At 46.9% G+C, this 13753-nt stretch overlaps 1 protein-coding gene across 2 annotated transcripts; it reads left to right on the forward strand.

Annotated features, from left to right (window-relative positions):
- The first annotated feature begins 3532 nt into the window (after window positions 1–3532).
- On the forward strand, window positions 3533–13707 carry LOC106804659 (RNA-binding protein FUS-like). Of its 2 annotated transcripts, none has more exons than XM_014805932.1 (3): window positions 3533–3636; window positions 4305–4358; window positions 12731–13707. In XM_014805932.1, exons 2-3 carry the CDS (start codon window positions 4311–4313, stop codon window positions 13385–13387), a joined length of 705 nt encoding a protein of 234 aa, XP_014661418.1. In that variant the 5' UTR covers window positions 3533–3636; window positions 4305–4310; the 3' UTR covers window positions 13388–13707. The 2 variants fall into 2 exon arrangements, with proteins under 2 accessions (XP_014661418.1, XP_014661417.1); XM_014805931.1 differs by lacking the exon at window positions 12731–13707 and adding an exon at window positions 10131–11416 and having other exon boundaries at window positions 3535–3636.
- Window positions 13708–13753: the final 46 nt, after the last annotated feature.

Consider the following 13753-nt stretch of genomic DNA (forward strand, 5'->3'; position numbering starts at 1 on the left):
GAGAGAGAGAGAGAGAGAGAGAGAGAGAGAGAGAGAGAGAGAGAGAGAGAGAGAGAAACAGAGAGTGAGAATCTCCACACGGTTATTTAATACATTTGTTTACATACTGGCCATGTGATTGTCCATGTAAAAGTATGACAGGTGCAAAAACTCAACGACGAAAGTTTTTCAATTGGACTCACCCAAGGGGCGTATATAAGTGCTCATCGCGCTATAACGTTGACGGGGGAGAAACCAAAATGCTTACATATCATATATATATAATATATCTTTAGATTCTAAAGCGCACATAAATCCGCTTTATATCATGGAAACAATGAATTTACCTCTCGACCCGCGAGAATCAATTCGCATTTCACTTTCGACCGTGTCTTTACCGACCACCTTGTGTTTTACCGACCGCCTTTGCGCTGCGACCTACAAACAATAGCGTTCGAATCTGTCACGTGCGCCCTCCTTTGGAACGAACCGCTTGTTGACAAAACGCAGGTGCGATCGACCGAGCGTCATCGCATGCGGGCAGCCAGGCCCGCCTCGTACGTCACAGCACGTATTACTCCTTCGTCTTTCCGAGTCAACGGCCGACGCGCGCGCTCGTTCACAGGTCACTGCTGTCCATTCTCTTCGCATAATTATGACGTACGTTGATTTTACTAGGGCACTGGGCGAAGAGACACGCTGCGGGTCACGCACGTCGAGTGTGTGTCACCGCGACCACGCCCGTCCGCCGTGCAGCCCATGCTAATCACGCATCCTCTAACCTGTATAGCCGACGACGTGCTGCTGCAGGTCGCCTGCCGGCTGCGCAATCGGCTGCAATACGTATATAGGCGGCTAGAGATGCAGAAAGGCCGTTTAGTAGGTCAGTAGGATCATGCGTCGGCCAAGCGTTGGCAACGCTGTCGCAACACTTTCGTTATGTCACCTCGCGCGTCAACGTGTGTGTGTGTGGGGGGGGGGACTCGCGTATTGAACGCTGAGCGAACAACGTAAATATGTATAAAGCATTCACTTTTTGCGTCGTCTCGGTTGCGTTATAGGCTAGATACAGAAATATCCGTGATAATATCATCGATATAATCGTCCATAATCAATACAAATCCACATACCAATATAACCACTTATAATCGAAAACCATCCATAACGATATACGATGGCAAGATTTGAATATGTATGCATCACATGTGCTTAATTGTGACGCGCCTCAATTACGACATGTTGGGTTTGATATGAATATGAGATCTCTATTAATAACTCTTGATATGAATAGATGTGACTCGCTTCGAGAGCAAGAGAAGGAAAGCATCAGATGCGAAACCCGCAGCGTATATAAAGCTATAAGATGCGCGCGTCCGACCTCTAATGCAAACATCACTACGCATCCACACGAACAGAGTTAAAAAAAATCACTATTCGCTAATCTATTTGCTACTAAATTACGTGTGTGCGTGTGTGCGTGCGTGCGTGCGTGCGTGCGTGCGTGCGTGCGTGCGTGCGTGTGGCGTGTTGTGTGTGTGTGTGGTCGTGTGCGTGTGCGCGTGCGCGTGGCGCAGTGTTGCGTGTGCGTGTGTGTGTGCGTGTCGTGTGCGTGTGCGTGTGCGTGTGCGTGCTGCGTGGCGTGGTGCGTGTGCTGTGCGTGTGCGTGTGCGTGTGGTGTGCGTGTGCGTGTTGGTGTGCGTTGTGTGTGTGTTGTGTGTTGTGTGTGTGTGTGTGTGTGTGTGTGTGTGTGTGTGTGTGTGTGTGTGTGTGTGTGTGTGTGTGTGGAGGGAGGGGGATGTACCAGCAACGTTACTCCTCGTCACTGTTTACCTCATACCAGAAATATATCGCTACTTAATCTACGCGCTACAACTATATCTTGTATAGACGCTACATTTCTGCTAGTACTTAAGCGACACGGTTGTTGTTGCTCATTGGCTGCCAGTTGACGCGAGGAAATGTCAGCGACGATTCATTTGTCTTCATTAAAGCTTGCTTAAGCCAGTAGATTTATACCCACTAGATTGTTTTAACCGAGTGAGCGAGTCAACATGGTCGTTGGTGCACCATGAACCAGACGACATCTGAAGCATTCATCACACTGAGGGGGGCGACACAGGTCACATGTGTCATTAGTGTCTAAAGGTCATCACTCCTTACGGTCGCAGCCGAATTCTCTAAATTACCGTGTACTGGTTACGGGCTATAGGTAACCAATTGTTTAGATTACAGGCAAAGCGGTATACCGATCAGTATATGAAATTCTTTGCGGTGTATTGCATGAATGATTGCAATAAAGTTTAAATGCACGATTATGTTTAATTCTATATTTAATATTGATTATTTCAATCTTCAATATTTGAAATGACCATGTAATATTAACCCTAAATCCACGGCAACCTTAACCTATCAATAGCCAAAATGAGTATACCGTTTGAAAGAGTATTTGACGTGCCTGAGCAAAATGACAAACATCTACGTAGAGAATAAAACAAAAACTTTGCAGCGAATCATAATAATCGCGATACAGCATCTGGGCAACGACAGCACAGGTACACTTCGATGGACAGGGCGTATACGAAGAGCAAGAGTTCACGAACCATAAAGCTACGCGTGCGCCTTTATATATGCGGTGTTTACCTCGCTCCGGCAAAATTGTAGATGACCCATTATTTTATTACGACAGTCTCTATAGTGCGCAATATTTCGTCAGTCTACAAAATGGCGCGTGATGCCGGTCTTGAACATGATATGCATTAATAAACACGCGCGTTCGCCGATATCCTCTATATTCTGCGTACGTAAGCGTAACATAATAATATCACCGACAGTATGTAATTCGCAATGACGCACGAAGCTTATACGGTGATGCGAATGTTGTGGTTTCGCAAGGTATAACAGGTAAAACGCCCCACGAACAAAATGCAGATAGTTACACGGACCTCTGCATATAACAACCCCCTATCCGTCACCGGCTTAGATAACCTACGTAAATGTACCGCGATGTTGAACTAAATACGATCTGGGGATCACGACCGATGACGATTAGAATATTCAATTAGTATATAGGCAATCTAACTCGATAACTCTATATAATCAACTGCGATCTCTCTGCACCCGTTATGTAATTTATTTCGCGCGATATTGCGGCCGGGGGCTGACCAACTGACCAACACGACACCTGCTTACGCAATGAGCTCAGAGGCCAATTAAAAGTGGGAGCGAAAGTCTTTCTCTTCGTCGACGGCGTCCCGCGTATAACGCGAGAGTGCGTAACGATATTGGCGTCACTTTGACGCTATAGCGTGTCAAATTCCAGCGGGCCGCATGACCGAATCCCTGCCCCCAAAAATAAAAGTCCGTCGCGATCGCCACTTTCACCGCGTTGAATAAAATAATCTAGGTGGGCAAGACAATCAGCCGAAGGAATTCGACAGGTGGGCCACGGCGGTGACGAAAGTGTCTTGGCATCGACGAGAAATAAGGTCACGCCGGACACGTTGTCGAAGACCCGCTTCGCCTGAGTAGTATACGCTCGGGTCACTCGGTTGACTGACCCGTATATAACCTGTCAACCGCTATTGCGGAGTCACAGTTGTTCAGTACGAGTAGTGGAGTGTTACACGTTGGATATAAGCCAACCAGTTGACAACCAAGGTGAGATATCGTTTCCTTGATCATTTTTTAGCGAGTTCCAACGGACCGATATATATATATATATAATCTTGAGCGCGACAGACTTAAACATATCGTTTCTCCAGTATGCAATCTGCACGCGTTAGTTGTCTAGGATTAAATCTGCACTAGATTTAGTTGACGAATCAATAGATTTGTAGTTCTCAATATATTTGACACTAGTGCAGCAAGTGCAATGATATTGGAAATTTTAGCAACTCTTTCGATATAATTATTATGGGGTCTTATCACTGTGCTTTTTATTCTAATGGACATGTTGTATTTCGAGATTTAGCCGATGACCGACGGGTCATAGTTGTGTACGATTTCTTGAATGACTGTCGAACACTATACCTAATAATTGGCAACGAAAAGTATCTATAACTGAGTTGTTTCACCATACATGCTTCCTCGCTGCGCCTCTGCCCAGGCTGGTAATAAGGGTGTAAGTAATGCAGTCAACATGGCATGTAAAAATGCTCGGGGCACATATCCGCAAAACGCTACCGTATTCCAACCATGCGCGCATTTAATTTTGGCAATGACATGTCACCTGCATGGCTATCTGTACGCTCGCTCGCTCACGTAACTGTTTCCAGCGATTAAGTTCATTCGGTTATTATGCTAACGTCCTCTCTCCTTCATTGCAGGTAGAGATGAAGTCGATCACGTTGTTGTCGATCGCCGTTGTGATGATGGCGTCGGTGAGTAACCATAGTAACCGATATTTAGAATATTATTTAGCGCGTAGCAGGTGTTTCTGAGCGAGGATCTTCCGTGAGAGAACGCTGTGCGATGAAAGACCAAGATGTCTCACGCAAACGGAGCATGGTGGATGCTCTTATGCCACTGTTTGCGATTCAAACGGTTTCGTCTGGTTTCCTTCATCGTGTGTGAACATCTTATTTACGTGTTTTCGACCTGTGCGGATATGAATACGTAACGTCGCTTTACGTGTGTTAGTTATATATTGCATTACACAGGAGGTCTGCAGCTTATATATATATTTAAAGTAATAAAGGAGGCTAATTTACACTTGACTGTTGGGTCACGAACGACAGGATGTGGCGCTGTCCTATGGCTGAAAGCAGAAAATGTACATGCCCGTAGCGAGATGATAGTCATCTGATAGAATTTATGTATCCAAGGTGATTACAGCCATTGCTGCAACACTAGCTCGCCCAATCATGATTTCCGTCTTACTTGGGCTTCTGAACTAGACTTTGCACCCAGAGTGCGTTACAGCCCATAGATGCTTCCGTGTGTCTCGTGCTACCATCGTTTTGAAAAGGCGTGCAGGAGGAGCGAGCGATCAGTGACAACAGCTGTAGACGACTTCACCTCAATAACTGTTTTCGTATGCGTCGGCGTCTTTCGTTGTTTTCCCTTTGGCTGTGCGAGCGGTACGTTCTTCTTTCCTTGTCCGTTGCTCATATTTTATGTGTGGATTTCGCGAGGGCTTGCTGGAATCTAACAACGTTGTTATTCACTGCTTAAAATTGCTTATATCGCTAGCTATACTCCGCAGCGCCTAATCATGCACCACTGTCACTCACCTATGTCATGTTTTCGCATAACACAAAATAACACATTTATTCAGTAATTACCACTAGGACCAACTCGATTGTTATTTTTAATATTTGATCTACGATATATTTTTTGCATGATGTTGTCAAGTAAAAGATAAATGTAAAATTTAACGCTCAAACATAACGGGGAAGCGCTTTGGAGGCGATCTTCATTTGTGATATATACTTTTATAGCTAGAGCTGTGAACGTTTATCTGTCAATTTTTGGATGTCGGTAATGTAATAGCTAATAACATTGCGAAAAAACAGAATTTGCATTTACGTACAATGTCAATCCCTTTCTGGGTCGCATGTAGTACACTGCATTAGCCCGCTTCAGATGCGAAATAATTCGATGAAATGTTTGCGATATGCTCACCAATCCGGTAAACTGCCGTCTAAGACTGCTGCTGCTACTAATGTCAAGGCTTTGCGAATACTAAACATGTTCTGTAAGCCACTATGTCGGATACCACAGACATTTGCTTCGGGGTCTGTTGCAATTCGATAAGCAAGAGGTCTTCGTATATCGAGTAATAATATACTTGGTGCGGGCGTGTATTCGGCAAGCACAAATTCACTGTGTAAGTCGAATACGCTCACAGTCCCGTGAGCTTGTATCCCACGTACTTATATTGAATTCCTTAGGTCATTGAAAGCCACATGCCTTGGCGTCTGGTTATTTTCACGGATCAATCGGGATCGATATCGGCGATTTACACAAACCAAGTATTATTGGATGCGCAGGAAGATCTCTTACGTCGAAAAAAAACGTGATATCTGACCCCGAACGCTCTGAATGGCTGGCTGACTAGCAACTTACAGATCACGTTGCAACATCGCAACGCTTTAGACTCGATTTGGAAACTCTCAACGCTTAAAATTCTCGCTTTCGTATTTCCTCTTCCTGCCAGCGTGCACCCCCGCCTGTGCCTAATACGTGTTTGTGTGCATGTCTGTACAGGTGCAGTACGCCCTGGCGAGTGCCGGCTATGGTTTGGGAGGCTATAACTACGCACATGTCTACCAACCCAGGGGCTATGTGAAGTCCTTTAATACCGGATTCGAGGAAAAGTTCGGTCAGGATAATGCCTATTACAATAAGGACTACGGTCTCAACAACCAGCAATACTACAGGAACCTTGATAACGGATACGGAAAGGGATACGGGAATCAGTACAGTACGGTCGGAAAGGCGCACCGCGATCTCGCCTACAATCAAAACTACGGAGATCTCGCTCACGTTAACAAAAACTACGGCCACAGGAAGAACGCCAACGGAATCAACTATGGTCACCTCGGTGGCGGCTACGGGGGCGCCTACCCGAACCTTGGATATGGTGCTGGCCCTCGCGGATATGGGGGAGGACACGGACGCGGTGTATATGGAGGCGGTGTTGGCGGTCACGGAGGCGGCGGATACGGAGGAGGTGCCGTTGGCGGTCACGGAGGCGGCGGATACGGAGGAGGTGCCGTTGGAGGTTACGGAGGCGGCGGCAGAGCCGGATATTAAGGCAAACGCTCATTTTGATGAGGTTGCTAGGCGGAAAAACAAAGATATGCTTCGTTCCCGTGAATTCAAGGAATGAACCGCCGGCGCGATAGTCGACTATTATCGTGAATGATTCGTAGTTTTTCTTCACCCTTTCTAGCACGATCGCATTACCGCCAGGAGGCGCAAAATTCTTACTATTATTTAACTGTTAATTTAACCGCTGATAATGTTAATTACCTTCCGTTTTATCACAGCTACATGTAGGTGTTGTTACTGCGGCGTGTCTATACAGCACACGCTACGTCCCATCGTCTGTCTCTCGTCGCTGTGTTCCCGTTGACGTCCTCCGTATATCTTGTTGTCTGTGATTGTGCGTGACCGGCGTTTGTATCTGCTCGTTTCGCTACCGTTTGTGATAAGAACTGTCTAGTTCGTGTACGTTTGTCGCAGCCCTATATATTCGTCGTTCGTTCTCGTCTGTGTCAACTCACGTAAATCGCAAAGTCGTTCACGTTGTTTCCGTTCCTCCCTACCCATCTTGTGTCGATTGTCAATTATTGTCGCGTTATGTGTGTCATCATTTGTAAATACTTACCGCGTCTGCATGCATGTACGTCCTGCGTTTTGTATCGTGATTTTTTATGTACGACGTTATTCAGCTCACCTAAATACCATTAACACGATTGTTGATTTTTTAAAGTCTAAATTACGATATATGAATATATGTTGATTGTTACAATAAAAGAAAACCTGTTCGTTTAGTAGCAACACGTGAAACTATTCTACTTCGGTGTGATTTATTGTGAACAATAACAGTTTCGAAGTAGAAACGAGCGAGCGAAAGAGAGAGATGGAGGGAGAAAGAGAGAGATGGAGAGAGAGACCGAGAGAGAGGGGAGAGAACGAGAGAGAGGGGGAGAGAGAGAGAGCGAGAGAGAGGGAGAAAGAGAGAAAGAAAGAAAGAGAGAGGGAGACAGAGAGAAAAAGGGGAGCGAGCGAGAGAGAGAGAGGGGGAGCGCGAAAGAAGGTGGGAGAGAGCGAGAGAAAGCGAGGGAGGGGAAGAGAAAGAAAGAGAGAGGGAGAGAGAGAGAGAGAGAGAGAGAGAGAAAGAGAGAGAGAGAGAGAGAGCGCCCGAGAAGAGTGCACACGGGCTACGAGGTGGGGAAGCAGGGGGGACAAACCCACACGTGCAGACACGCACCAGCTAGATTACGTCGTTAATAAGAGTTCATTCTATTACAGATATATACGGTAGTCATTACGGGTGTCACTGGTCCGCATTCGAGACTAAGGTTTATGTCGCAACGTGACTACACTGCTAATGGCTTTATGATATAACGACCTAGCAGCAAAACGCTGCTATAGCTCCTACTCGTGACATTCCCGCGAATCGCCGGCCCGTGCACGGCAACCTGCCAGCACATTAGTCTCTCGTGTGAGCGTGTACAACCTCTACCGGGCGATGACCGCGATTACATAGTCAGTCACTCAGGTACGCCCAGCCTAGTCGTAGGCGCCACCGGGCATCGTTAATGCAGGAAAGGTCCGGCGGGTGTAAGACGTTACACGATCAAGTTGTACGGCAATGTGTGACACTGCGTTTGCCAGTCGAGGCACGTCTACGGCAGTAGCTGTTGCTCTAGTTTTAAGATTTACTTGACACTGTGTAATGTTCCGCTCAGCACGATAGGACGTTTTCACAGTCTACTGGCAGCTATACCCTCGATATGATATACGAAAAGGTCGATATGAGAAAAGGGTTAGGACATGCGGTCAGGTGTACGTTCACGTGGTTGTTATTATAATATACGAGCTGATGGGAAACTTTGCCGAGAGGTGGCATGCACAGCGACGTGCACGTCAGCTACGGAGTGGAAATATACGGAGGAAGATGCTACATTCTGAGTAAGCCCGCATGCTTATGACACGAGGTTATACAGTAGGGAGGATGTCTGTACACGACCAGCCCCCACTATTTTCCCACCAAACCAGGGTGAGGGTGTATATGTGTGGCATAGGTCGGAATGACCTGCGCTACTATAAGAATGGTCACCACTGCTAATTACAAATTACATCATCAGGGTTGGGCGGTTTATTGTATAGACATCCACGCTACTGAGGAAATGTGGTGAGATTTATTCTGCTGGCTCTATGTGCATGCTCCTTACACGGGTGGACGTATATAAGTGAATACGATATGAAATTATCAGCGCTGATAATTCTTGTGGCTGAAGACGGTGATGGTCTATCATTGATGATTATTTTCAGATTTTCAGATTAATTGTTCTTTTTCAGTTACTCCGAATCGGTATGAATATTGCATGAGACTCTGTGATGGTTTGATTATACTGCTGTGATTTCTGGATATTTTTCCCCTTCTTCCCTATACGATTCTGACATGTTTAATATTTCTCTTCTTGTATTCTGATTTGACATATACAGGTATTGCATGTGGATGCGGATGCATGTGGTGATTATAGTTAATTGGTTCTGGTATACTTGCATAAGAATCTAAGGTTTGAATACGCGTACGGTCGAGAACCTTGGCGACGTCTGTACAGTTGCTGCCGATCTGCTATCAATAATCTAAAATTCAAACTTCGAAATATTCAGTTATCCTCATTGGGTTATCTCATTGAGTGTCGTATAACTGATATATCGAAGAAGTGCGTGCACTGTACAGTTGAGCCGATCCATTCTCTGTCCACATTTAGTCGCGTGTAACCGTGTGCATCGTGCGATTTTCCCACCACCCACCACGTAGCAGCTGCTTCAGCAAACGTCGTCCTACAGCGTCTTTCCCCTGCTTGCACGTCACTTTCTACCAAATACCTGTTTTTATACGCTGTTCTAGTTTCTCGTCACCTCCTCTCCGTATCCCGCTCCCTCCTTTCCCGTCGTTCATATATCAGGGGACCGCTGTCAGAAACAAAGTTAGTATTAACGTTAGTCTTGACGTTAACTCTTACTCTTAGAGCGTTGACCGAAACATCGTGAAATTACGTGAATGGGAAATCCTAGAAAATTTCCGCATACCTGTATACGACGCAAAATTCTGTCAACGGTCCACGAGTTCGTGTTAAGACTAATTTTAAGAATAATTTTGTTTCTGACATTAGGGCCCGTTTAATTGGCGCCATATTGTTTTTTTTCGCGATCCCGCCATCTTGCCTCATTGCTAGCGCAAGCTTGTCCCTCCACTCCGCCATCACCGGCGATGCACACGGCTATCACGGGATTTCTCATCGCAGCACGTATATTTATCCAAGCTGCGCGGCGGGCTCGTGTCTGGTGCCTGCATATACGCAGACGCATTGCGCAGACGCGAGCCTCGCCACACGCAGCTTGTCTAATATCCGCGCTACGAACTCATCACTCACCGACACTCACACGCACGACTACCTTGCTTTCAGGCGTGCGGGATCTCCGCTAGCGGCGGCTACGGTCTGGGACTCGGCGGATACAACTACGCCCACGTCTACCAGCCGCGCGGCTACGTGAAGTCCTTCAACACGGGCTTCGACGAGCAGTTCGGCCAGAACAACAGGTACCTGAACCGCGACGCCGGCAGGGTCGCCCAGAACAACCAGGTGGTCATCTCGAACGGACAAGGAAAGGACTACGGCAACCAGCTGTACAGCGTCGGAGAAGCGCATCGCGATCTCGCCTACAATCAGAACGCCGGTAACAGGGTCGGCCGCAACTCACGTTACGGATCGCGCGGTAAGGGACTCGGCATCAACTACAGCCATCTCGGACAACAGCCGCACTTCGACCGCGGACCCGCCCCCGTTCCGCGCACGTACACCGTCGCCCAGCCCAGCTACCAGCCAGCACAGCAAGGCTACCACCATCAGCAGCAGCAGCCAGTGTACCAACAGCAGCAACGACCCGACGCCGCGTGGGGGCTGCTCGGCGGTCAGCAAGGTTACGGCGGACAGCAAGGTTACGGGGGATCGCAGGGAGGGTACGGGGGATCGCAGGGAGGGTACGGGGGATCGCAGGGAGGGTACGGCGGTAGAGTAGGCAACGCCGGGTACGGACCGCAGGGCGCCGGTTTCCTGCACGGCATCAAAGTAGGAAACTCGTACAACGGTGGCACCCTACAGGGCGTCTACCCTAGCGTCGGCGGTGGCTACTTGCCCGGCGGTGTTCTAGGTAACGGCGACGCGTACCAAGTAGAGCCATAGACAACCTCTCCGAGCGAGGAAGCGCGCTTTTGTATAGATATACCGCCATATCGTTATGTTAATTCGTTCGCGGCGTCGCCGCCGACACGTCTCGTGTGTAAGATCAATCGCGTCCACATTCAGTTCATTATCATTAAGTATGTATATTATAATCTCGGCATTAAAAACGTAACACGGCTAAAGTCATTTAACGTGAAATAATATACCCCCCACTCTACGATTCGTGTTTTTGGCGATATATATATATATATATATGTATGTATATATATATGTCCAGTATTTTGTCGAACATTTACTACTGTTAGTAGGTCATGTGATCATACGATTTCATTGTTTTAGGGCCTAGCTACTCATTTGATTATTTCTCTATTTTCACGATCATTTCTACACTTATTACGAATCATCATAAATTTTCTAAATAACTTTGAAATGTTGTTTTTTGTTGCTGTGATACGAACGTATTGTTATCTTAATTTAACGTTGTTAAATATAATCTCTTTTAAACTAAAGCTTGGTTTTGTGCATGATATATAACACGTACCTTCTAACCTACCTAAATATGCTAACCTAATCAAAAGACAATCAATGCACATCGTGCACTTATATGTAGCGCGCGTAATTTTCAGTGAGAAAAAATTATATTTCAGTGAATTTCAAGCAGATAGAGCTGTGCTAAATGCAATACGCGACGATGGATTGGACGGTAGGCCCACGAGTAGAGTGAATACTTGCATGCATACACGGACAACGCTTTACACGACACCTGTACAACGAGCAGCGAACATTAGAAAGTAACAGACAGAGCCATATTTACGTTTCTCTCGTTAGACGTGTATTGTTGATAGCTCTTACTTCTAACGACATCTGCGAACTATACAAGTTTCTTTCTGCTAGAATCGCAGTGCATGTACAGTCGGTAAAAGATACGAGGCCTCCGTTTTTTTTACCGTCTACCATGTGCGATCCTTGACAACGATATAGTTAGACAACCATTCCTCTTATTCACCATTGACAACACACACATATCACTTCCTATGACCCCCTCCTTACCCTTACTGTGATCCTTTATAATGCTATATATATATATATATATATATATACGCAATGCGCTAAACACTATATGACGTCAGAACGAAGTGGGTGTGTGCGCGCTGAAGCCGAGGTTCGCGGCACGGTCGCCAGAGGGCGCGGCACCGGGCTCATGATTCGCCGATCTGTCTTTCTAAGGCACAAGACATCGGTAATTTCTTGCACGTATTATGTATCTCCGCAGCTTTATGCACTTCAGCTTTCCCCAGAAATCTCTTCTGGTAGAATCAACCCGCACATCTACCGCACTGTGTCACCTGTTCCCTTTCGCATGTGCTATTGGCATATTGTACTGGAAATACGTGCTAAATTAAATGCAATGTAAATGGATCTGAGCACCTGCACTTTTTTTGTTAATTTAGTTTAGCTTTTGCTATTATTTGTGTAACGTCTAATGCTGCACGAAGGCAAACGTTTTACTGCTTCCTGATATGCACCTAACGTCTTTAACGAATGTATTATTTACTTGGAATTTATTTTATGCACAATTGATTTTATATTGTACTAATCATAAATTATTGTTTTGCACTATACAAGATTTGTGTGTATGTGCGCGTGGACGCGAGCACAAATTTACACCTGTGTAGCCTACGCATGGCTGTAAATGAAAACTAGACATCTAGTGTGTCTAGTATCACCTAAATGAATAACCAAACATTGCAATTTCCCGCTAGCGGTTTCAAAAATATGACGCCGTCGCATTAAACCGGGTTCTGTAAACCTACTTGTTTCAGATTCGCCCTATAGTGTCGTCGGGTAGTTTCAGGCTTGGAAGAAGTGGCCTGTATGATGTTGCCCCAGCAACCGGATACGGACGCGCCATTGCACCAGCGACCGGATACGGACGCGCTATTGCACCGGCGACCGGATACGGACGCGCTATTGCACCGGCGACCGGATACGGACGCGGTATTGCACCAGGGCTCAGATTCGGACGCGCTAGTTCACCGACTCGGGAATTCTCTAGAGGCTACGGACCGCAGCAGCCGGGATACGGACGCGCTATTGCACCAGCGACCGGATACGCACGCACTATTGCACCAGGGCTCAGATTCGGACGCGCTAGTTCACCGACTCGGGAATTCTCTAGAGGCTACGGAGCGCAGCAGCCGGGATACCCCGGAGCCCCGCCACCGTTCGACAAACCCTACCAGAGGGCGACTCTTGGCTACGGAGCCGGACGTCGGGTGGCCGGCAGCAGCGGTGGAATCGTCGGCTGTCCGTATCCGGGCAATGCCGGATGCGGTCCACGCGGAGCCGGATACGTCAACGTCGCCATCGGCGAACCGTACAACGGTGGCTCGCTGGCTGGTATCTATTCGAGTATCGGAGGCGGATTCGGCCCGGGAGGCCGCTTCGGCAACGGAGACTCGTACCGCATCGAATTCTAAATCGCGAGATATCGCCGCGAACTGTTGACGTCGATGGAAAAGTTTTGGGAACGCGTTGTTCAGGAGTTTCGATGTTCACGGTCGGAGTATGATTGTCGGATGTTCATTCATAGCGGTAGCTGTATAGTTGTTGTCGCACACCGACGTATACCTCTGTAGTAGCTTGTAATATCTATCGCAATACTATTACCTACGAGCAATCCATATCATCAATGCATGTCATCGTGGAATATATAGGTATATAGATACGAAGCCGCCCTCAACACACGAACACACACACACACGCACACACACACACACACACACACACACACACACACACACACACACACACACACACACACACACAACAACTATATATATATA

This window comes from Priapulus caudatus, unplaced genomic scaffold (genome assembly GCF_000485595.1).
Source record: "Priapulus caudatus unplaced genomic scaffold, Priapulus_caudatus-5.0.1 Scaffold82, whole genome shotgun sequence".
Taxonomy (NCBI): Eukaryota; Metazoa; Priapulida; class Priapulimorpha; order Priapulimorphida; family Priapulidae; genus Priapulus; species Priapulus caudatus.

What these genes read in the sequence shown, in the direction of transcription:
- LOC106804659 (XM_014805931.1), top strand. Translation starts at nt 4,311, where the DNA reads ATGAAGTCGATCACGTTGTTGTCGATCGCCGTTGTGATGATGGCGTCG. An exon ending in CCGTTGTGATGATGGCGTCG is followed by an intron (nt 4,359 to 10,130) that starts GTGAGTAACCAT and finishes CCTTGCTTTCAG; the next exon opens with GCGTGCGGGATCTCCGCTAG.